Source organism: Motacilla alba, chromosome 3 (genome assembly GCF_015832195.1).
Source record: "Motacilla alba alba isolate MOTALB_02 chromosome 3, Motacilla_alba_V1.0_pri, whole genome shotgun sequence".
NCBI lineage: Eukaryota > Metazoa > Chordata > Aves > Passeriformes > Motacillidae > Motacilla > Motacilla alba.
In genome coordinates, this window is record NC_052018.1 from 77,954,764 (window position 1) to 77,981,422 (window position 26,659).

General features: G+C 37.6%; 1 protein-coding gene and 1 long non-coding RNA gene across 6 annotated transcripts in view; one reads left to right on the forward strand and one right to left on the reverse strand.

Annotated features, from left to right (window-relative positions):
• The window catches only part of BIRC6 (baculoviral IAP repeat containing 6), a 176,180-nt gene that overhangs the window by 19,041 nt on the left and 130,480 nt on the right, over window positions 1–26,659 (reverse strand). For all 5 annotated transcript variants that reach the window (XM_038133271.1, XM_038133269.1, XM_038133270.1 and 2 more), the window contains one exon: window positions 2,671–2,881. In XM_038133271.1, the coding sequence (XP_037989199.1) occupies window positions 2,671–2,881 (211 nt within the window). The remainder of the gene's footprint in view (window positions 1–2,670; window positions 2,882–26,659) is intronic.
• LOC119699583 lies at window positions 20,282–25,587 on the forward strand. The gene is made up of 2 exons (XR_005256472.1): window positions 20,282–22,219; window positions 23,321–25,587. It is a non-coding gene; the product is annotated as an uncharacterized LOC119699583 (long non-coding RNA).

Below are 26,659 nucleotides of genomic sequence, written 5' to 3' on the forward strand. Positions count from 1 at the left end.
AGAAAACATTTTTTTGTTTGAAATATGCACTCTTCCACATAAAAGTTCTCCAAAATAGCAGTGAAGACAATAAAATGCCATAGCAGAGAAAATACCTCAAGCCCACCTGGCTGTATTCCAGCATCTCCATGAAGCACAGTTAGGAATTTTAGGAGTAAGCTTGCTAGACAACACATCACACAAATGAGCCACCATCTCATGTTGCCAGAATAACCATTTGCCATGAAGCTCACCCAGCAGATTTTGGTTCCAATGAGCCTGCTTTGCCACACATCAGCCCTGCAGCAAAGGGCTCAGCCAGCACAGCAAGCTCGTGTGTCAAACCCAGCCCTCATGGCAACTCATTACAGCAGCCTGACTGCTCTCCAGTCAGATGGCTTTGGCTTCCTAGCATTCAAACAGCCATGAGAAATCATCTCATACCTAAATGTCTTCTCCATTATCCAGAAATTTCCCAATTTTCTAACTGAATACTGTTGCCTTTGAAAGTAAAGGAAATTCAAAGCTAACTGAAGTCCAAAACCAAACTGTCCCCCTTCAATTCTGGATCAAAGTGGACACTCCCAGTCCAACATGGAGATAACATTTGGCAGATATGCAAGTCTGCTGCTCAGAGGATGTGATGTTTTGCCTTTGAAACTAGAACCCATAATTTTGGGTTGTTGTTCTGCCAATTTGACCTGAAAGGAACAGCAGATTGTCCCATTTAAGAAATTCATGCCAATACTTGCTTATATTTCTGGCACACCTTCAACTAAAATGCTGAGAATTCAAGCCTTCCACCCCAGTGACTCCAGGCTGTTCAGGCTGTTGATGTTTTCATCCTTGTCTATACACTGCTTTAGAGACAAACAGCACTCTGCTTAAACCACCCAGTAAAAGACAGGCTTTCCTTCTGGCTGGTATAACAAAGTAATATAAGAAAACTGTACAGATAACACAAAGAACCAAACACAGAATTCTTATCAAACCCACATAATATTAAAATAATTGTGACTCTAGAATTCTTCTTTGCTTCCAGATCCTAAGCGGGCACTGAAGAACTACTCTACTGTATTTACTTTACGAAATAGAAAAGAACTTCTGAACAGTAGGCACACGCCACTCTCACAGAGGAACTTTTTAGGCTTCAGCCTGGGGAAGTGACATGAGAAGATACAGGTTTCCATGGCCATTCAATCCGAGGCTAATGGATGACCAGATTAGCAAAAAAAAAACCAAACCAGTCAGCAATTCTGGTAGAGAATTACATACACAGGTATTAGAAATGGATTACACAAAAGCCAAGCATCTTTCCTATTTTAAGAAGATTACATATACTATGAGATACATAGATAATATTGCCAGCAAGCACAAGCTGACTTTTTTAGGTGGGTATCCAATATAAAGAACTGGTTTTTGTCCTTCCCAGTTCTGTTTCTTTTGCACTACACTAGCAAAAAAAAAAAAAAAAAATCCCACTACAGATACCTTACATGCTTGATAAGCAAGACTTCCAACCTCAGTCAAGAAGGATTGGAAAAATTGATGGGTAAAGTCCAGTTCATCAGGAGCTATTAGAAAGAGTTCCCAATAATGAGATTCCTTCTCAAAAAGTCTCTCAGGTAATGTTGGTAAATATTCCGAGTTCACAGTGAGAGAAAGAACATTCTCCACACACCTTTGTCACCTCCTGACATTTTATTTACCTTCTTCCCATGATTTTTCAGCATATGCTTAGGGACAGTATTAAATTTTGCAGAGAAAACCAGGTTATTATGTTTTAAGAAGCTGTCTTTAAACTGGAAGCAAGTAAACAGAAACCAAGAAACCAACTAATTACTGGAAGCAGAAAATTATTAAAATAAAGAAATGCAAATTTGTATTTCAACATTGATAATTACTGATGAAATGACTAGAGTATGCAAATCTACCAGCTTATGTCTATTATACCAAAACAAATCCCTGTGAATAGCACAGAAAACCAGACACATACATACAAATCTAGATCAAACAGATGGTATATTCTCACTCTGGATGGCAACATCCATTCAGAGAAATACAGAATTCAATCTCCTTTCACTTCTATATTCACAATAAGTAAAAGCACATGTCCTGTTCCAGCCAGAACAGGGTTAAGTTTTGCAGTATCCAGGAGAGGGCACAGCCAGGACCCAGAGGTTACTGTACCCCACCTCAGACCATTGCTGGGGCAGGGGAAAGGGACTCTCCTCTGGGAAGAAGGGGTTCCTTCTGGTCAAGTAAGTGTGGTGGAGGGAGCAGTTGGGTGGTGCCAGTTCCACACGGGAGGGAGCAGCTGGATAATGCTGTTCCCAGCTGGAGGGAGAGGTCAGGGTGGCAGCTGCAGTTGGGTTGAGCTCCATGATGAGCATTTCTGCATGTGAATCACCCTCTTTTTTGTACACCTTTGTTAATAATATTGTTGCTGTTTGTTTTCTTATCTCATTGCTGCTTCCAGTAAATTGTTCTTACCTCAACCCATGATTTTTACCTTTTGTGCCTCCAATTCCCCTCTCCAGCCCACCATAGGGGGAGGAGAAGGTAGGAGCCAGCAAGGGGCAGCGTGGTTTGGAGTGTCTCAGTGAGAGCACTAAAGTGGGGAGTACAACTACTAAAGCACAACCACACAATACAGTTTAAATGAAGGACAGGGCTGATAGAAGCGCTTACCTCAGTCTGTTGGTGTAGGTATCTACACAGGTCTTCATTTTAGCCAACAAGGTCCCAACAGAAGCTTGGGACTCCAACTGCTCTTCCTCCTCTTCGCTGCTTTCTCCTGACAGAGGAAGAAGTAACGGCACCATGGATGTGCAAGAGGCAATAGCCCGGAGCAATTCCAGCAGAGCTCGGTACAGGGGAACGTGGCGAGCCATGTCCAAAACTACAACAGACAAGTAGTTTACCAAAATTACTAACACTGGAGACCCTCTCACTCCTAGTATGGATGTTTTAAATAGAAAAGCTAGATTTTAGTAATTATTAAAATACTAACGAAATGTAATGATAAAATACAGTATTTTGTAATCATCATTTTTAATTAGTGTTGTAACATTTTTAATTAGTGTTGTAATGGACCTGTGCAGAAAGAAATTTACAAGATACCTGGAAAACACAAGGTTAAGAAAAGACACAAGAGGACAAAAATGCTAACAAGGTATGGAATAGGATTACCACATGCTATATACATTTCCAGTACCTTAATATACAGTCCTGGCTCAAATTATATGCTGACAGTAACAGTAAACAAAAATCTGTGGAAGAAAAATTCTTCCATAGCAGAGTAGCATTTGCTGAATCTAACAGCATAAGCATGTATAAAGACTTACACATCACCCACTTTATTTACAGTCATCTTCTCCTTTGGGAAAATTTCTCTGCATTATTACAAAAATGTTGATAGTTGTTAAATGAATGAAGTTATCTACTCAGTAGAAGCCCAGTTTTGCTTCTTTTCATGAAGAAAGGAGTGTTTGGAAAATCATTATGTATCCTGCAGAGCATGCAAATTTTATCTGCTTATATGTAAACCACAAAATAGTAAAGATGAGTAAGAATACATATTAGACAGGCAAACCTCACTGTCTTATTGCTTCTCATTGTGATGTATATGTGTTACAGAAGTAACTGGGTAGAATATAGATATCAGCTCCTCTGATTAGGAAAGACAGGCAGAGATACACAATTCTAATGGATTCCCTAGAACCACATTGTTTATTTTTCTTCTCCAGTTGTTTGGACAAATATGTAATGGATGTTATTTCAACTGACTTTGTATCATTAATAGAAATCCTGAAAATGTAGCAATAGGCAGATACTTTAACACAGCTGCTTCCTCTGCCCCTAGGACATGCTATTTTTAACCTAACTGCAGAAAATATTTGCTCTAGTTTAAAGTATTCACAAATGACTGAGTTTATGATAAAATAAATTTATTCTTTTTCCAGCAAAAAACGCCAGACAACAAAAAGCCCCTGACAACTTGCATTAGGATAGAACAAAGCACAGAAGAACTCTTTAATGTTTCATTTAGCACATCTCATCCTCCAAGCTAAAGCAGATCACAGACTTTCAACTCCTGTCACCAAACCCTTAGCTCTAAATACAGCAGGATGGGACAGTATAAATAGCCAAGCTAAATTCAACAAGCCAGTTTATGCAGGTTTAAGGCTGGATTTATCTCTACCAGGAGTTCTTTGATCAATAGCTTGCTATTTGTCTTTTGAATCTATTACAATGGCACAAACTCTTAACTGGGTGAAGTGCTATTGAATAGGAAGAAAATTTTCCAAAACAAAAATATTAATCTGCCAGGCCTGGTGTCATGGCTCTAAAAATAACCCATGTCAAAATGCTCTATATATCTAAAGCAAACTGAATTTAAACACAGGCATTAAGAAAACCAGTTTCAATTACCTGCTGATTCTTACATTTACATATATATTTATATATATATATATATGCCTCAAGTTTTTATGGTCAGTCGCTAGTGAAGAATGGTTGCCCACAAAAAAACCCCCACAATATGTAAAAATAAACATATATAGATATGATGATGTGTGCATAAAAAAAAAAAAACAACAAAACAACAAAACCACACACACACCAAAAAAAAAAAAAAAAAAAAAAAAAAAAAAAAAAAAAAAAGAAGGCAAAAAAAAAGCAAAAAAGAAAAGGAAAAAAAGGAGGGCATTGAAAAAATGGCAAGCATCAAATATATCCAATATATCCTACCATAGCCCTGGCCAGAAACCACCTCCCACATGTAGTGCTAAAGACCAAGTGGCTCCTCAATTTAATCAATAGCTGTTTATTATGAGGATGGTGAGTGAGGGAGAGATATGACCTCTTAGATAACCACAGCATTTCACTCTGGAAACCTTTTATTTATTTATCTTAACCATGAAATTTTCATGAGACTGGAATACATAATTCTAAATCCTTCAATGCTGGCTGGCCCTCTCCTTTGCTAAATGGATAGTTAAGTTCAAAATTACCATCATGAAGGGAACTGAACTGACATAACTTTCAAGTGGGAATGTTTTCCAGAGAGATGGGAGAGATTTCTGGTTTTAGCAGATCCAACTCACTTGCACTGCTTTGCAATAGTTCCCATGTGAAACAAATGAAATGCATTCACTTGGCTTCAATTTAAACAACCTTTTAGGGAACAACTACTAATTTCTTTTACCCTAATGCCAGACTCTGTGAAACTCAATTTTTGGTACCATTATGTGTGTTATGCTTTTTTTCTCCTTTATTATATTTACTAAGAATTGTGACTCATGCAAGCGCATTTTTCTGCCCAAAATGCCTCCACTCCCTTCCATCCCCAATCTAAATCCCCAAAATGTTCATCAAGACTGGATACCTAGATAAATATCAGAAAAATTTGCCGGAAAGAACCCAGAATTGTCAAATTACTGTTTATTATCTTTATCTGGCAGTTCACCTGCTCCTTGTGCCTGCTTTCAGTTGAAAGAATGCCAAACTGATTACAGTGTATGCTTAGTGCAGATTCACTCTGCTTTCTGAAAGAGGTGAAGAAGACTTGAGCAGTTTTTTGAGCTCTATGTTATTTTTAAGATATTATGTTTAAGCCACTAGGACAACAGGATACTGTTTTATAAATTACACCCCTGACCCAGAACTACTCTTTGCTAACCTGTCCACCTCTTTCTGGTGTGACCAGCTGCAGCTACAGATGCCCCAACAGCAATGTTCTGGACTGAGAGAGGCTTAACACATCCAGCAGCATTCCAAGTAGAACTTCAGGCTGTGCCACTCACACTCCATCACTGTCCTCGCTGCTTTTAGTGTTTGCAGCACATGTAGTTGGGATTTCTGAATTAGATTTTTCCTTCAGATATCATTATGTATTTCAGAAATATTAATATACACTACACAGGTTTATAGTTAAAAAAATTGATCTTGTAACAAAGTCCTTCAAGGGAACTGAATTGAAATACTACAAACATGAATTAAAATATAAAATACAAACCTGCAAATTAAAAAAGGCTATCTCCATCAAATAAAAGCAATGGAACTTTTGGACTACAGTCCTCACCTAGAGGTATCTGGCCAACTAAGATGCCAAGAATTTGGATTTCAAGCAAATATAAACTTCAGTGAAGAACACATGTTAAAAGTAAACCACTGTATTCTTCAAAGTATGGTCTCCCTAGGGAACACATCCAGCTTTTTTTGTCTGACTCAACTGAGCAATGAAGGTGTATCATGACATTTCACCTGAATTAAATATGTTAACTTTTCTTACAGGAAAAATAATCCAACACACCATGAAACAGAAACAATATATAACAATATAACACCAGACCTATAATTTGAATACCATTAAGACACATTCAATATGTCAGAATCTCTTTATATGGGTACTTCAGTTGTGTAAGAAGGCTCCCACAGTGTTTGATTTATATGGGCATGCATGTAAGCACACCAAACTGCAAATACACAGCATTCCTAAGAATGAAAATGAGAGATGAACATTCTTGGCTTTGTAAAAATGACAGATGGGTATTTATCCAGGAGTCTCTGTTATCCCAAGGACAAAACAGTTACTAGATAATGACAGATACCTTTTACATAGAGCTCCATTTAGGGCTCTCAGTCTCCTGCACTGAATACACTCAGAGTGTCCTGGCTGTCAGGCTCCCACCAGCTGTGCTGTCTGTCACATCTGTTCATTTTTGTGCCGTTGGTGCTCCCTGATTCTGTAGGTCAGTGAAGTGCTGAGAAATGTTCAGCTCCCAGCACCACAGAAGCTCCCCCTTGTTGACTCTCAAACAGAACTGCTGCCCCAGAGAGCCCACGTGAACTTCTGCTGGGTTTCCTGAGCACTTCTTCAAATGATTACTATGTGACACATACTTACACGAAAAGAAAAGATTAAATGATTTCATTTCTAGACTCAAGGCAGGGATTTGCACCCAGGTTTTATCCTGCTTAACCAGGGCTGTCAGGATAGGCCTGCCTGGTGACAAGGCTGTTGTTTCAGAGAAGGCTCTAAAACCAGAGCTGGGAACTGGCTTCTGCAGCACCTGAGCCAAGCTGCTTCCCCCCCAGCCTGCCATGGGACTCTCAAGCTGCACTGAGTAAACACACATCAAGGTCTCACCTGCTGGCTATACCAGCAGTTAACCAGCTCAGCCAGCAGAGCACGAAGCAGAGCACAGGCTAAAAACTGCAGTTGAACCTGGAAGCAGGAGCAGGCTGCAGGACACCACCAGGGCTCCTCACTGGGGCCTGGGGGCAGCCGTGGCAGCCCAGGGTGACAGAGCAGGGCAGGAGGTGACAGAGAACAAGCAGGGCAACAGCACCATGGGCCTGTGGCCAGATGATGACAGCAGTGCTCTTAAAGGCTGGAATACCAGTGGTGCCACACGTAACTGTTAACATTTTTAGCATTTTTATACTATTAACTTTTGCTTTAATAATTAAGCAATTATGAGTGGACATATCCAAAAAATAGGTCAATGTCTTACTATCCCTGATAATTAGCAAGGAAGTTCGGGGGCAACAGGCAGCATACTTATTTACTCACAATTCCCATCAAAAAATTACCTCTAAATTTATTCTGTTGCACTTGTGAGAAGTAGAAACCTCAGCAAGGTCACTGCCGTTTGCTAAGATAGGTAGGGATGACAAACATCTAGAAAACATCTCATGGTTTAGGGGAATTCAGCTAGTCTCGTGCCACAATATTTGCAACTTAGAAAGATGCTGAATGAAGGCTAAATAGGTAAAAAAATAGAGATTTCAATAAACTAAATCTCCCTTCTATGCTAGTAACAATCAGTCTGATTTGGGTGGAAGGAAAAGGAGTATGACTGAAGTTGTGTTAAGAAGTCTTGAGTTCCACAAATTGCTGAGCATCGTCTTTTGAAAACCGCAGTCTTTCACATGCCTAAATGTCATGGGATATTAAGGAATTTTTGAGAATTTTTAACCTATGCCTACTTATTCCTGGGGAGCAATTGATTAACATTTAAAGATCATGTGTGATTTCAGAACATTACAATTGCTTTCCACAAATCTATTTGTTCATCACTAATATGGATCTATTTCTTACAAATACCTAAGACTAGCCATATCCAATTCCAACCTTAATATAATGACAAAAGCATGAGGGCAGGTAGTTTCACAGGATCAAGGTATCACCTTAAATTTCATATATATCTGTAGCAAGATAATGACCCAACTGAGTCTAATACTCCTTTGCTTTCTTTTAATATTATACAATATTCAAACAAAGAATAGCCAGGCCTAATGGCCCATTAAATAGACAGTACTGAACAGCAATAAATTTTTTTTGCAATTGATTTAACATCCTCAGTTCAACTTAACTGGCTATGAATAAGATTATTTCCATTGCAAAGTATATTTAAAACATCATAAAGAATATGCACATCTATTGAATGCAATGAAGCAAACTATTAATATAGCGTATCCATTATATAAAAAAAATCTTCACACTATATAGCAAATTAAAGAGACAAATACAGAAGAATAATTTGTAAGAAAATTATGAAAAGTTCTGATTTACTTGCATCTAATGTCAAGGCCTTCCCCACTGTGATTCTCACTGTGACTGTATTAGGAATTCCTACCCCAAATGAGTCTACAAACTTGATGTAAAAAAACCCCAAACAGCCACTTGAGGAAAAATAAATAATCAACACCTTTACCAGTTTTACAGCTATGACAGTGTCATATGCAGACACTCCTTGCTTCTGTTCTTTGAGAAAAGCTGTCTATATATGCTCTCAATCTATATCCTATATGTAACTTCTCATTTTCTGCCCTCATTATTTAAGGACTTAGTGAACTGCAGTCATTTTAGAGGCCCACAGAAGTATTTTTCTTCTGTACAATCTTGTTTGACTTTGGACCAAGACGCATGACTGATGCTCTGGCTTTGTTGAAGGAAAGAAGGCTGTGCTGGCAGCCACAGCAGAACTGGAAACTCTTCCAAAACTACAGTCCTTTTATTTCTTTTCTCAAAGAGATCTACCACTGCAAATATGAGAGAGATGATAATGAATGATCAATTAAAAGGAAGTAGCTGAAAAAAAGAGAGTTCAGGAGAGAACCTGTACAGAAACCCCAGAAATATAAGGGAGGCCTCCTTCTTGCATGGGGTAAAGTTTCCAGTGACCCAAGAGATGCCTCCAAATCTCATTTCTTATTTTGTTTTGGATCTATTTCCGTAAGATGTTTCACCTTCCTGAGAAGATGAATGTCTTTTGTTAAATATTCATCCTGAAGTAGCCATCTAATCCTGCCCCAGTTTTAAGCAATGTGAAAGATAACCAGCAGTTATGTGGAGTAACTATATTATAAAACTTTTTTATTCATATCATGCACAAATGCTCAAAATTTACTACAGTGTATCCAAGTCTCCCCTGCAAAAACCCCAAGAAAATACCTATGTATTCTGAGTGATCTGTTTTTTCTTTCATAGTAATAAAGTTTAACAGACATGGGATCATCAGCTTAAGAAGCTCAAAGTAAAATAAGACATTCTTATTACCCTGCTACTTACTAAAATTTAAGACCAATGTTAAGACCACGACTACAGTACCACATTCATCTGGGACTACATTTTTCATTTAACGCTTTTTAACCTCCAAATAAATTAAAAATAAGATCCAAAAGTTGTCAATTTTACACCATTTCTAAAACATGCTTAGTAATTAGTGATGACTTTTTTTTGATGCCTCAGTATGTTATTCACCCACAGCCATGATCCGATTAAAGACTTCAGGATCTCATTATCATATTAAAGACTCTCAGCTGCTATGAACAACACTGTTCAAAAAAACAAACAAACAGCAAACCCATCACACAAAGGAAGCACTAATTTTCTATTTTTAATTAAAACCTCAGAAGACACAGTCTTGTGGCCACATATACTGCCAAGCATGAGCGAGGCACTCTGTCTTTCCAACAGGGCCACAGACCCTTTTGCTAAATATTTTAAAACTGGAGCCATTCTTCAGCGCCCATTTGCTGCATCTTTGCAAACATATGATCTATGAATGCAGTCCCTGCTGCAGGCAATAGTGTTGGTTCCAAATACGTCATGCTCTGCTGCCTCTTGATTTTCTGTTTCAGAATCAACCCAGGGCAAGCCTCTTTTATAATAGGCCTAATTAACAACGCTCTGCTCTGCTTTGTAGAAAAAGATTGCCCACAGAGCAGTTCAAAATCAGATCTCTAAGAAAACATTAGCCTTTGGGTAAAAATAAAACAAAAGCTTTCCAAATATTGTCATCTTGTAGTAATTTAATTAGCCTGACTTTTTCTTCACTTATTTTAAAATAGGAATAAGACCAGCATTTTCACAGTACTGTTTTCAGTACTAGGAAAGATGACATCAGGAGAGATTCATCCCTTGAATGATGAAGCAGGAGAAAGGGGTTAAGCACCCTTACACGCCATGAGTCACAAAGCCCATGTCAGAGCAGAAAAACAACACAAGAAGGCTGGGCCTCTGAATTTAATGGGTACATTGTCATGCTCCCAATTATTATTGTTCAGACACAACTTGAAAATTTTGTTATTCTGGTATCAGCAGTGAGCCCATTAGCAGTCAAAGAAAATCAGGTTAAATGTTAGAAAAGCTGATAATAAATTATAAATTAATTACTGAGGCTGCATTCAATTATTAGTATCACTTCAACACCATGTGCATTTCACCCTGTTATCAAAGAGATGGGACAGACCTGGAAAAGAGAGAAGGGTGACTAAACAACACAAGGTACAGAATGAGCTGCTGCACTATCTAAAATGAAACAAAGACATTGCAGCCTCAGGGACTAATGAAGGGCATCATAAAGACATTGCTTTTAAATTATGAGTGGTAAAAAAAGTGAGGAGAATTGGACTGATCAATACGTTCAAAGGAACGGGCACACCATTGGAAGAAATAATGCCATTCGTACAAGAACATGCACTACACAATACATCACTTTTAAGGTTTGGAAAAGCTTAGCACTAAATGTCAGGGTAGTAAATATTATCACAAGTTCAAAAGTAATTGGGTAAATTGATGTAAGAACAGGCCATCATGGGCTAATAAATGAGGGGACACCACCCTTGGCAACGCACTAGCAATACCAAAGCAGCATCTGCATGTCAGCCCCATCTCTGCATTCTCCCTGTTATTGTCCACTATTGGTGATAAAGTGGCAGCCTAACAACCTTGGTCTGTCTTGGCATTGCTATTACTGTGTGTTCTAGGAAACTTGGGGAAAAAAAAGCGTAACTGCAAGAGGAAAGGAAATCTGCTCAATTAGGCAGGCAAAATGCACTGCTCAGGGAAGTCGGTCAGTCATCCGTAGCACAGTAATGAGCACTCGAAACCAGTGCTCTTAACCATTCCTGGCTTGCTTATTTTTTAAAGAACATTTGATTTTGGAGGAATTGAGTACTTTCAGGAAAGTTCTGTTTACAAGTCAAGTCAAACAACACTTTTCACACACGTATCCATGAATCCAGAAAAAAATCCATCATCAGAAAAAGTGCAAGGCATTATTTCATTAGGCCAATATGTTCAGTTCAATAAACAAGACACAATTTCCTGCATTTGAAAGGATGGGAAAAAGAAACCGAAGCAGTACAAAAGATGTGAAAACCAAATTGAGTTTTTAAAGCATAAGTGACTATTAAAGTCATGTATGATCCCCAGTTTTGGAGATATTACTAGTTAATGCTGCACTCTAGTCCCTCATAATGGAATCCACTAGGGATCACTCTGTGCCATTAAACAGAGCTCCAAACAAACCTGAAATGGAGAGATTCTTCTTGGACAGATTCTTCTTGGAGTCTACAGAGCAACCCTAGATGGGGCTTGGGAATACATCATCAAGCAAGAATAATTAATGAAATATAAAAATACAAAACTGTGTATTCATTGGTTGTTTGATTTTAAGAATGGCCCAGCAGGCATCAGTGTAGAAAGGCTGTGAGCAAAGTACTGAAGAGTAAGCAAAAACTGCCATGGGATCCAACCCCACCACAACTGTTAATAACCTCTCCTCTGAAAGAAAGCTGGATTTACCCATTACAAGCTCTTAAAAACAACAAAATATGGAGGAACCCAATTAAAGCATAAAGCTCTAACCGAATCATGTTTGCATTGAAGTCTAGAAAACAAGTGTAAGGAAGCATCAATGCTCCAGGAATGTTCTATATTACCAAACAAATAAAGAACAATATAGAGAAAGGCATAAATAAAAGAAAAAAAGATTTTTAAAATATATGAAAAATGTGCAGAAAGACACATATAAGGACAGGCACTCAGAGACTGCATGAGAACAAGTTGTTTGCCTGGTCAAGGGATGACAAAAACTTATTGCTATACAACCCACTATGGCACTTAGTAAGATAGAAAGGACCAATGATTTCTATTTGAGATCGATGTACTGAAATAAATCTAATAATACAGGTAAGCTAGAAGCGTCAAATTCATCTTCCACTTAGAAAAATAAGAGAAATATTTTCTGCAGAGAAAAATACAAGATGTAAATATTCTACAGACAAACCCCTTAAAAAAAGTGAAAATATGTTCAAAATAAGTAAGGAGGTGGAAGCTTGCTTATCATGTCATCTTAAGAGTTCTAAGTGTGCAGCACTACACAGAGATGAAAGGAAAGATATCACTACCCTTAGAACGAGGCTCGGGATTTTAAAATATAAGTTACACTGGCTTTCATCATCCCTGCAATGGAGAAGGGAATAGTGATTTCACTATTTTTGGCAGAGGAGTGGGCAAGCAGCCACCTTGAAATGGTCCTCAGTGTGAGTATCACCTCTTCCAGGCCATAAAACAGTCACTAGTATTTTAGAATAAGATAGGAATCGGAAATAAGATGGAAACCTGCCATTTCATTGCACATGCTGCAGAAATAGATGCAGAAATTCAAAATTAGATAATGAAGTTGTGGAGCATTTTTAAACCATTACTTCAGCAGATGGAAAAAGGCCAAGATTTGGGTCTTCTGCTCTGTCAGCAGAGGATACCAAGACTGTTACTGGAATGAAAGGATGTATGATTGCTGTGCTTTATTTTTCCTGTATGTGTGAGCACACCTACAAGATCATGTCCTCAGGGGATACAAAGGAGACTATTTAAGCATCTCATTCTGCATTCAATATCTAATTATTTCGCTTGGCCAAGATAGCAGAGCCACTGTGCATATGCAAAACAGAACTTTCATCACTCCAGTGTATTTTTCAAAGAATAGCTGGTTCTTTAAATACTAAGATGGGTTTTAGTAAACACACAAAGAGCACGTTGAAAAGTTACAGCTTCCTTGAGTCCAAGTTAAATGAAAGGTAACCCTTTGTATTTACTGCATATTCCAAGTGCCTTAGAGTGCAAATAGCTCTTATGTAGTTAAATATATCAACCAATTTAATATATGATAGGAAGAACCATCTCTAAGAGTTCTGGAATAGGAGAATTTTCACCTTCCTGCAACCTCATGCAAGTTCCCATGCCACTTATTAAAATGGATCATCCCCCATTATGCTAGAGCAGAGCAACAAAAAATACCTCAAAATGAAATACAATATTATTTTGTTAATAAGTTGTGTTATTTTGATGTCCTTTAGAGAGGACAAGAAGATAAAAATCCCATAATAAAAAACCATACTTTGTGTTGAAATAATTTGCCATAGACTACTTCCTTCAACCACAGGGATCTGTACTCAGGACTAAGAATACCCTCACAGGATAGTAAGAAAGGAAATACTATGAGTGGGAAGTGTATGCATAACAATACAGGAAGTGCCAGATACATTTACAATGTTTTATTTTCAAAACCATGAGAAGAAAAAAGAACACAAAAGAATTAAATGACAAATAAGGTTGGTACTGTTCAGAAAATAAAAACCTATCACTTGACTAAATAAATAAGACTTTCAACTGCTGAAAATGAAAGGCAGCCCTCACCTCAACAAGTTCTTCAAATGTACTCGAGCCACATACCCCAGCTGACAAAACTCTTCCTTGAAAGTACAGTGAGATTGCTCTTAGGAAAAGTAAAGCAAAAATGACTAGGACAACCCCTAGCAACCTGCTCTGCACATGAAAAGAAAGGGATTGTTAGGGATTTCTTTAGTCAGAAAGGGATTTCTTTAGTTAGGAAATTTTTAGCAGCTTATCTAATTGTGCTGCCACTACCTGAGAAAACGACTTGTATGGAGAAACACAAAAAACTGAAAATGCATTACTTACAGTTCCTTCGGAGGTCTCTTGTGTACCTTAAAACATTTGTGTCCTGTTAGTGTTTACTGTATCTTACCAGGAAGGCACAAGAGTTAAAAAAAAAGGAAGAAAGCACATTGGACATTTCTGCGATATAGGAACTGTACGACACACAGTGTGGTGTCACATTCTCCTTTGAAGTCATATTCTCTTTTAAAAAAAGACTGAGCCTGTTGGTAATGATGTAATGTAGTTGTGATATTTTATGAAAATTCCTTTGCTAGGATTTTCTTCTCCTGAGAAGCTGAAGGGCCTCAGCTTCAAGTGTAAACAATTTGTTATCTGCTACTGTGGAATGCAGCAGGTGCTTTCTCGATTGGTCAATGTGGGATGGTGGCCAATCGAGGAGGCAGCAGCTCTCAGACTCTCTAGGAGTCACAGAACTTTGTTATTCATTCCTTTCTATTCCCGTCTCGCCTTCTGATGATTCTTTCTCTCTGTTCTTTGTAGTATAGTTATAGTGTAGTCTTTTTTAATGTAATATATATCATAATATAATAAACCAGCCTTCTGAAATGGAGTCGAGATATCTCCTTCCCTTCACCAAGTCCTGACTACCCAAAAGACCCACGGTAATAATGTATAATTTTTACAATTAATTCTTAACGCCTCAAGTAAAATCTGTGAATGTTTGTAGCCTGTGGCACTGCAGAGCAATCTATTTCACACATGCACCACTCATATTCCAAACCATAATTACCAAGCCTATATGAAACCACTCTATATGAGATGTACTGACTAACTAAAGTAAAACAAGAAATGGCAATATTTATTCTGGAAATTTTGAAAGATGCAGTGTGGTATCTCCAATTTTAAAGGGCTGTCTGAACACCTTTACCAATTATCCCCAGAGGGGAAACCAATGCATTACTTATAGACTCCCAGCCTCGTCCTATGAGCAGGGATACAGCTACCAGTGTTGGCTTCCAACTGATGAAGGGTAAAAGGGAACTCTTGGGCAAAACACTCCTGAGCCTTAGCAATGAGACAAATGGCCCAGGAAAGCCTAAGGATAGGTTCCCTCCACACTAAGCTTCACTGCCTTGTGCCTTGAAACAGCCAGAGCAGTGGCCTGCACTGTTTTCCCAAAATTAAACAGCCATCACGAGATGGTGACAGTCTATTGGCAGAGGGAATTTCACTGAACACTCATGGCCAAACCCAAACACTTTTGAAGGCAATGACCCAGGAACTGGGGTCAGTTTTTAATTCTCAAGTGAACAATTAAAAGTAAGCATACAGAAACCAATCTCAGGAATGAAAAAAACACCAGCTGCATCTCCTGTATGATTTGTTAGCTTCTATACATCCTTGTATCAAGGATCAGCATTTAACAGTATTGCCTAAAAGTTCATTAAGAAAGATGACACATCTGCAGGAGGCAGGAAGGCAAACACCATGGTTTAGTTTCCTTTTACGTAAGATATATTGTACAGTGGAGTGCAAGGCATAAAGTTCTGTGGAGAAAATCTATCTTTGCTTAGTACCAGAAGAGTTATGTCTAAGTGGATCCAAAGGGGAATAGTAAAAAAATTACAGGTCCTTGGCAGGCAGATACAGATACATAAGCAGTCTGTTGCTCAAGCTTTCAAGACAGTGATATTATCCTATAATCACAAAGGTCGAGAAATCCATAGAGGTCTCAGATGAGGAAGAAATCTTGTTTACTTATCTTTTCGGGACTGTGCCGTAAAGCACGTTCAGAAGCTCAGCCATCAACTGGAAAAACTTCTGTTATTTAAGGCTCACAAAAAGAAAGTGACAAACAAAAACCCCACCCCACTCTTGATTCCAGAGCAAAATACTCTATCATTTAGGCAGCAGGACAGAAAAAAATATGTGGATGAGAAGCAGAAGGAAGAACTATGTGGGATGAGTGAGAAGCCCCCCTGAAATCTCATCTTTATCCCTCCTATGTCTCACCTGATATTTCTTGAGTATCTTAACCATGAAAATCCTTTCCTTCTGGAAAATTTAATGGGCACTTTAATTCACTATGATCAAGTGAGGGGGGCCAGAGGTCACAAGCTAGTCTGAGGTATGCTCTGTACTTGCAGCTGCAAAATATACCACCAGCTAAAAAAAATCAATAAAGACCTGCCAGTTCATGAATTTATGTTTAAAAGCCATATAAAACAATGTGCAGTACAGGAACAGATAAAGATTGAAGCAAAGTTCCAGTGTTGTAGTGAACTTTGCTAAATACCACTTTGCTGAAAAAAAATACCTCAAATTAGCTTTTTGTAGCAAGCCTCAGTCTTGAAAAGACCCAGTGCTTTATCTGTCATGCAATCCAGTACCAAATTACAAATCAAATTTAAGCTGCTTCATTCCTACAATTAGGTTTTTAATTTTCAAAGATTTCAATGCCATTATATTTCAATACATAATTACTCCTTATAAATTACAACAAATTTCTGCAACACAGTTGAGCTGAAACTACAAACTTATAATTTGTTCTTTCATAAATGTTTTATATTATTAACCAGTCAAATGGATAATCAGTTTTGACATTGAAAAAAATTCTGTTATAGTTCAAGTCCAAAAGCAGTATCTACTAGAAAATAGTCTGTTACTTTAAATGCTTTGAAAATACAAGCACATATTCATATTCTTTTGCAATAGGAAATAAGAGGTTTTGTGGGCTAATATTTTCATCCTCCTATTTCAAAATTATTTCCAAATAAAGATAACAAAACAGAAGAAAGAAACATATACAAGATGCTGGGAGTGCAGTTATCTCTAGGTTTGTTTCGTTTTTCAAGATCAGTCACCTGAAAACTCAGACAAGATGTGTTCTTTCTCAGATGGCAAGATGCTTTAAGGACTTAGGAGAAAGAAGAAGTTGGTGTGGTACTGCAGTTCCCTGAGAGCCACCCTCATGGACTACGCTCAGTTCTCATTACTCTGCTTGCCCAGTAAGGATTGAATATTCACTTACTGGACTCCTCTAACACACCAAAATTTATGAAGATAAGAACTCAAAAAACTGATACCTGAAAGCACTAATATTCCCACAGAAGCATGAAGCCTACAGTCAGACATTGTGAAGGAAGAGTCTCAAAAACCTTCTGTCCTTGATTAAAAAACCTCTCTTGAACTGCAGAGAACAGCACAGAATCAGAACTGAAGCACTCCAGAAGTTACTAACCACTTTAGAAAGGTACAATACCCATACAAGAGATTCTTTTTGATATAAGTAAAGAAGAGAAAAATGAAGATTGCCCAGTGTCAGAAGGTCACCACACTCAGCTGGGGCTGAAATCCTCACCTTTAACACAGGAACATTAATCACCAGTCACCAGCTTCTGAATTGCTTCAGTACTTGAAGACAGTGATTTAAATACTTCTCTCTGAACAAATACATGACATGTCACGTGACACCTTCCAAAGGCTGTTCTTTCTAAACTTTTGTTCAATTGTCAAACTTAGTACTTTTCTTGACAAAACAGCAGTGTCCATTCTGACCATGGTCACAGGAATTGAGCTTGACCAGTACCAAGAGAAGCTGGTGTTGAGAGTTGTGGCAGAAGAAGTGGTACTACTTCACATCCATTTAATTGACTTCTTACTGCAGAACTATTTCAGAGCAAGGGGGACGAACTGGATCAAGAACATTTTTGCTAAGCGAAAACTGACAGGTGGAAACTGACTGGAGAAACTTCTGTAGTTAGTTAAGAGAGAATTCTGAATTTTTCCAAGGGTATTTTGGGTCGGCATCTAAGTTACAAAATCAGGAAAACCCCTAGACAATAGCTAAAAGAACAATGAAGTTCCTCAATCAGAAGGAAAACAAGATGAAGTGTATAGCTGAAGTGTCAAAATCATCAAGTCAATGCTGAGCTGAAATACATAAAAGAGCCACGAAAGAGAATAGTAAGAAAGCTAAACAAAAATAACTTGTGTTGCTTCAGATGCAGGACTGAGTCCTTCCTCTTTTTTTCAACAGAAGAGTAAAAAAATACTTTGAAACCTTGCCATGCCTATCACTGCTGACTCAAGGGCATCACACATCAATCTGCATCATAAAAAATAGGCTAACAGCTCCCACAATGAAAACAGTATCTGTGTTACCAGGAGAGAGAGAAAAAAAAATTAAAAAACCAAAGAAGAAAGAATGTTTGTGGCTATCCAAAAGATGGTTTGTGGCTATATCTTGCATATGCTAAGTCAACCAGTTCATCTTAATTTATGCATACTATTGCATCTCCCAAGAGACACAGCTCTGCTCTATTGTTCTACAATTTAACCGAAAAACCACCAGACCTCATAAAGGGAAGTTTGTGGGGGTTGTTGAAGAAAACTAGAATACATCACCCTACAGAATACATGCGCTACCTCATTTTAAGTACTTTCCTGCATCTTAGGGAAAATTCAGACAACTATAAGGGAAAATAGTATTCATGGACAAGTGATCTTTTGGATTTCATTGGAGCACTTTAACCAAAATAGATTTTAAAGTCAAGACATGATCTGAGTAAAAACATGCTATTTTAATGAAAAAATACTGCATTTGGAATGATTTTTAGCATACACAAAAATCCAAATTCTACAAATTCATAAAAATACATGAGAAAAAATAAAACAGACACTTAAGAGAACTTGCTCCTTTTGCAATTGTGATGCTCTGGGTGTACCACATTACGCGTAGCTGCAGCGTATAGCAGGATAATGATCACTGAAGGATGAGGACTGTAAATTGCTGAATTTATACCACGGAGTTTTTACAAGATAGCTTGGCAACTTCCCCTGAAGTATGAATATCTTTAAAATATGACATACATTTTGTACTGCCTAAGGTCTATTCCCATGCAATAGAAGTGACTTCAGCGGTAATGAACAGAGCGACCTCTAATCAACCAAATTTGCCCTGCTCTCAGAATACCACATAAATCAGTTACTGAGGAGTTGCCAAAGTCTTACTAAGTGCTTGAAAGCTCTTCCTAGATGGAGGTAACAGAATTAAATTTAGGATGTTTTTGAATATCAGTGTCCAAACTCCACATACTGTATGACCATTTAATGTTCATCCCAAAACAGGTGGGTTTATTACTGATGTCTATAAAATATACTCCCAGACTCTTAATGTTATTTTACACAAAATGCAAAGTACCTCCCCATCTTTCCAAATATTGAGTATTATGGATAAATCAAGGCCTTTTCTAGTCAACCTACATTACTCACTTCACTCATGTAAGAAATCTTGCATGAAATTTTCTCTCCACACTGCAGATGCTATAAGGAAGTTATTTGTAAATGCCAGCTCCCACCCAACATAGATGAATTCCTTGAGTTTCCTATAACTGACAAATGTTAAGTCTGACAACATTTATTTGCTTCTTCTCAAACAGCAACTCTTCGCCACCACTGACAGCTTAAGCAGCTACTTCCCCATCCTTACTGTGTAGTGCTGGAGATTTATTTTTGGCCGGTCTGTTTCCCAAACCCATTCACGTCATGCCCACACAGACACTGCATACCAACGCAAGGGCAGGATGTGAGGGAGAAACGCCGTCAGACCGTGGCGAGCACTGCGTCTGAATGGCGCTGTGCAGGAGGCAGCTCTGCCCCTCACCTGTGTGCAAAGGCAGCCCAGACGGGTTTGTTTCCCAGGGCTTAGCGTAGCCACTGAAGCGCCAGTTGCAGCACAATTATAAAAACAGCAGACCACGATGAGACCTCAACCATGGTAATGACCAGGCCAAGAAATGTCGCAGGATTTTTTTTGCTGCTCTCTGTGGGTACATCGTAATGAGGTGGTTATTTGCAGTGGAGCTGCAAATACATCATTAATCTTTCAATAAAATATTCACGTTGCACAATTTCCCTCTTTCACAAGGGAAAGGGTTTGATTTTGAGCATGTGAGGGTTAATACAGTACAGTGCTTGAAAATTCTGTTATTGCTAGGTGCTGTCAGCAATGTGAATGGTCAGAATACACAGGTGAAAATTCCCCCATCTTAGTTTCTCCCCACGGATCCAAATACATATTTAAGGAAGCTATGGTGGAGAGATTTAACCTGATTAGTTCATTCTTCTAGAATCAAACTATTTCACTGAGGCAACGTAACTTCTGGGATAAAGGGCAAATCTCATACAAGTACCATACAACTCATATTACTTCAAATGTGGTATTTACCGTTAAAATAATGCACATGCAAAATATGCAGTTTTGTCTGTTACTAAGAAACTAACAAATGTACTTAGACACTTTGGAAAAATAATGAGAAAAAATGTAACGTAAATTAAGTTGAAAATGGAAGAGTTTAAAACAATGATTTTACTGTCTTCTGCTTTCTCTATAGGAGATTTTTCACCACTGAATTTCAAACAATGCCTTGTAACTCCTACAATATGCTGTTCTGGAAAACGATTAAGGTTCTCCAGTTACATTCCTATTGTTCAAACTTAATCTAGTTAATTGCATATTTATTTTTCAAAAACATACACAAAAGTACATTTTCGTGCATTTGAATTCTGACTTGCTTGGCATTGCAAGTATTTTTTACAAAACAAGTTTTCAGATATATTTAAGATACAGTTGCATTCACAGCAAGAAGCTATGCTACACCAATGAAAACACATTGCATTGGTAGCCTTCACAGATCAAAGTGACTGAATAAAATTATTTGAAATTCAGCTCCTTCAAGAGATTATTAAAATTGCATGCTTTTCTTTTCTTTTTTTTTTTTTTTTTTTGTCTGGAGAGACTGGGAGGAGAAGACTTTACAGAGTTCTCCCCCCTTTCAGATTGGGCAGGAAAAAATTGCCTTTCTGATTTAAGCAGGAGAAATACTGTGTTGATGCTCCCTATGAAATCAGAACAGCATTATTTTTAAGTGTTTTCATTAATTACATGGTAACCTGCATTCTTTGGGTGGTGAATAAAAGAGGAAAAGCATTTATTTCCCACAGAAACAATTGCCTGTCAAACAAAGCATAAAAAGACAAAAGGCAGAAACACTGTTTCAGCTTGAATGCCTTAATGTCACCATTTGTCATGCAGCACTTCCTCAGAAAACCCCCAAGTACAGTTAACTCTGCTCCTCTTTACACCGTGCACTTTCTCCATTGGTACAGGATTAAAATGTGCCCGGCCTGACGATGAAACAGCAGAGCCATCGCACATTGTTATGCAACTCACTGTCTGCAAGGGTGGCTCGTAGCTCCTTCTTTATTCAGCAAGTGCCAAGTGCATGTTTAATCAATGTCACAGCTCACCACAGTGTGCAACTAAAGCCACTGTCATTCCTCTCTTCAGATTTGCCTGGCTGAGTTATGCAATGCTCCGAAGAATACCTTGCAATTCTTTCCAGAGGCTCTGAATGCAGGTGGGTGACAGCGTTCCAACTACTGCCAGCAAAGCAGACCTCTTTCCATCCTTTTTCAGGCTGGACTAAAATTACATAGTGTGACTGCACGTAGTCCACTGCATTTGGAATTACAGCATGTCAACGTGAGAAAGCCTCTTCAGACTGCTGCCACAAAGAGTAAATCAAAGGCTGGGTGTTTCTGAAGTCTTAATAAATAACTAAGTATAACTGAATAAAACCAGGAGCTGTTTGTATTTTTTTTAAGACAAAACAGAACAGCATGCATTTTGTGGCTCTGCATCAGCTAAGGGGAAAAAAAAGCCTCAATTTTAATGAGAATTAGTCAACAGTGAGGATCATTATGAGAAAAAGCTTTACTGTTTTTTCAACTACACTTGCTTTAGTGGATTACTGAGAAAAACACCAGTCATTTGGAAGACTCTGCAACATTATTATCTTCACTGATAAACTTCTTCATCAAGAAACTGTACGTGCTCCTATCTGGTCTGTCTGAGAGAGGAGAGCAGCCTCTTCATGAAGATAAAAGCCTGGCTTGCCACTGAATCGACGAGTAAGAAGCATGTCTGATGACATTTTATTCCTGATGCAATGTAGGGTAAGAAATGCCTTTTTATTTTTAACCTTTCTGTAAGATATGTTCTGAGCTGATGACATTAATTAGACTCACAGCAGAAATACCTTAATCTCCAATGATTAAAGCCGTTTAGCAGGAGAGAAAGATGCTATTGCACTATAAAATGATTGTACATCTTCAGTAAATTGGAGTGATCTGAACTAGCAGAAATCCCCATCCAATTTCTGATCAATAAAGCTAAAACAGCATAGCAGATTACATACAAGATCAACATCCCAGTCACCCATGAACATAATTTTACAGGGAATATGTTTCTAGAAGATATTTGACTGCAAATTAAGAGTACAAGAGGAGCTAAGTAATAGAAATGATCTGTCAACCTCACTTCTGCAACCAAAAAAATATAACAAATCATATGTGCATCTGTAAATGTCTACTCGAATTCTTAAACTGCATAGGATGTTGCTACTATAAAAGTACTACCATCCTGTGGCATACTGCAATGATCAGCATACATAACAACCACCTTGATATTTGAAGAGACAGACATTTTCTGATAAATCTTTACTGTTGCATGGATGTCCAAAAGCTGATCTGTTAAACATGAAAAAGGATAAGATCTCACTTGCAATTGCCTGCTTGGGGCTCACTGGTGAAAAACAACTGTGATACTGTATAAAGGAGGCATATTTTCCATGTTTGAAAATAGCTGTTTGAAAAAAATGAATATTTTCAACTGGTTTTTTTACATGGCAGTTAAGTATTTAAGAAAAGCTAAACATGCATATAACCTCCCCAGGCATTTCAGAGTATTTGACAATGCTCACATACTTGCTTTCACCAGTACCATCTTTTATAAACAAATAAGATAAATTTTAAATGTCTTTTATAATAAAGCATACTAACTGGCTTGGAGCACCAAGCTATTCTTCACTCCTATCAAATCTGTACCTACAGAACATTTATTTTTAACACAGACATGTTCATACAAAAACAAAACAAAAGACAAATACAACTCAATAAATGCAGCATTAAGAAATGCTGTATGAAGAATTGTTTCTAAAAACATCAAAGCTTGCATGTTTGTCAGACCAGATTTACCATTTACTTTCTTTTTTCTAGCTAGCTGCCAGAATACTGGTGAAGGTATTTGCAGGAAAAATGGGGACCTCTGCCATCACAACACTAGAAGATGTAAAAAGGCAAGAGGAGAAAGAGGAAAAAGAAGAATCTATTTTAGCACTGCTTGGGATTATTGGAACTGTGCTCAATTTATTTGTTATTGTTTTTGTGTACATCTACACTACACTTTGATGACATTTTTGAAAATCAATTGTACAGCACAATGTGCAAAGACCTGCAATGGTAAGGATGATTTCTAAATTTACAGCAAAAAACCCCACCACTCTCTGAAAACAGTATCAAAAACATTCCAGAGTGCAGTGTCTGGGTAAGGGTGCTGCACCAATGACTGCAAAGTGTACCTATGAGCCCAGCTAGGGTGCTAAATTACGTAAATGAAGGCAGACCAAATACAACATTTCGTTGGTAACAGATGAAATCTGAATAGCAGGATCAGAGAAGGCACTGTTTTATTGCCAGCAAACATGCAAGACAGAAACGTAGCCAAACACTGAAAATAATCAGAACATAGAAAGAGATAAACTAAATCTATGAGCAACCATAAGCAAGTCCCATGCTTTCTATGGTTTTGTGCAGTATGTCTCTTGATAGCTGAGACCAGAAAACAGGCAAAAGGGGTTTTTTATTTTTAGGCCACCATAATTTAGGCTTATAACTTACACTAATGTATAATAAGTGTGGAAACAGGAATGCTGTTATACTAGAAGTTGTTATATTATAAATAAAATTTTAATTATTGACTATATTCTGCAGCATTTTTGTTAGTCTTGTGGAAAGCCGAAAAAGGTTAGATTTTCTGGCCTTTACTAAATCTGTATTTGAAATCATCATGCTCTATTGACAATGTGCTTTTCTAATTAAAAATACTTTAAAGTGGTGTGAAAAAATAAAGAATAATTTTAGTACTTCTTTTAAGGCATATTAATAATTCCAATGACACACTAATACATATTCTCTAAATGAAAAAAAAAAATCTTAAATTACATTTTCTATATCACCATTTTTAGAATGTGTTTAACAGAAATCAAATATAATTCTCATGTTTTCACCCTGATGCTTATTTTCAAGTAAAACATATCATGCAAGGATTCACAGTGTGGCATGGAAAACAGGTTTAGCCTTTGTCCAGAGGACTGTACTCTCTCTTTCTGGACCAAGTTCTGAGGAAATTTTCCCTTTTTGCACTGTCTATGATTGAGGCGCAGAATTGCAACTCTTAAGCATACTTCACAGAACATATCATTTGGCTACTGAAATTAGTGAAACTAATTCCATATATTTAATTAAATCTATATATGCCTTTAAACTAGATCCAAAGCTGCAGACAGGCTGAGACCACAGAAGTTTTTGTATACATGAATGTATCTCACATGTACCTTATAATGAAAATTACTTTTGAGAACTTAGCATTAAAAACTCATTAAACAAATTACATGAAAAAGGTAAAAATAAACTGATTTTAATAAATACTTTTCTTACTATTACCTGTGCCACAGAGGAACAACAGAGCAACTGCATTTCTGAATATCAGCTCAATTTCTTCTAGGCTACAAAACTACATCCAGTCCCTCCATAAAATGACATGTGAAGAAATACATCCCTTATATAGGTGATAGCTTGTTAGTGTATAGAGTTTGGTAACTGCTAAACCAACTGAGCCTTTGGAAGTCACTTTAAGGTCAGGGACCTAGAAGAGAATGAATTTGGCAATGATATTTCAGTCAGTTGCACACTGTAACACTGACTTATGGACAAATGAGGTGGAAGATGGTATATTCTGGTTTTGCAACTCTGAGTCAATACTGGCTCAACTAGAAGAAATGGTAAACAGAGCTGAGGCTGCACTGGAAGGAAGCACATGCAGACAAGGAAATTTATTCACCAGCCACAGTCTTCAGCAAGTCTCTATTAAATGTAAACTTATTTTCAGTATATGAAGCACCAAAGCATTCTGTAAAACTAAGCTGCATTCTAGAGGAATTATACAGGTTACTAAAGTTTATTTAAGACTACAGAACAGATATTACCATTATTATTTTTTCAATGTACTTCTTATATCTACATACTTATGGATATTATTGCATTTAATCTCATAATACCAGGATATTTGAGATGGATCTCTGAAATGAAATATTACAAGAACCTGAAAAGTGAAATTCAGGTAGAAATTGCTGCTGTTTATTTTGATCCTGAAGTTATTTAAAACTTGTCAATTCTGTGAAATAAATAAAGAGTTTTATTTCGTATCATCTCAGTGCATAGCTCTCTTCTCAAAATCGTGATTCAACTAGTACAACAGCATTACAGTGAAATACTGCACCTTTTTTCGTAAGCTCTTCAACAGCAAAACAGACAAAAACCAATCCCAAAATTATAACCAAATGTGGCAAAGGGTCAGTATGATTTCTTTCACCAGTGAATGAGCTCATTTACATTAATGAAGGCCAGGAGAATTTTTAATTTCAGTAATTACATGCTGTCTATCTAAACTGCCACTGTACTTCTGATTTCATTTATAGCAAAGGCTTTGATCCTTAGAGGGAAGTCACAGGGTAACATTATCATTAGATTGCCTCAGCATACAAGTTACATTTTGTTTTAAAACAGCAATCTGATGTGCTTTCTTAACAGGTAATACCTGCAGGCTACACTCATATGGACCTAAGTCTAACTTTAGTTAAATGAGCTCTAATAAACAGCTTCCTTACTTATATATTTAATCCAATATATGCTTAAGAATTTCACCAACAAAAAATATCTTAATAGCAACTACCTCTCATTATACACAGCAAAAAGTCAATAGTCTAGGGAAAAGCAGAGTTGCACCATGATTCAACATTTACATGGCAGCAGTACCATCACACCTTCAGTGATGGATGAATAAAGAGCTCAGTGTACCTGCCTCAGAGCACTCGACGTACTCAGTTCAGTGGGACTGGATAACTTGACACAAAGTAAAACAACACCATGCAATGCCTTGAGAATAAGTGTGATTGCTAGAAAAGAAATACTCTATCTTCAGCAGACCAGCTAGCATAGTTCATGGTCTCAGGCCCGAACAATATGACTTCAATGGACTCAACTAACAAAGGTACATCAAAAGGGGCAGAAAAAAGAATGCAGCACATTCACATTCAACAGATTTGTCCACAGTGCTTGATTAGACAAAGTTCACAATGACGTATTTGGCAGCAGGATAAAGCAGCACAACATTAATGAATTCACAAGTCCATGATGTGGTAGCATTTGGTAAACTATGGTAAGTGCATTTAAAGCAAATACTGGACTCTCATCACTTTGGTCAGTAAAGACAATCCT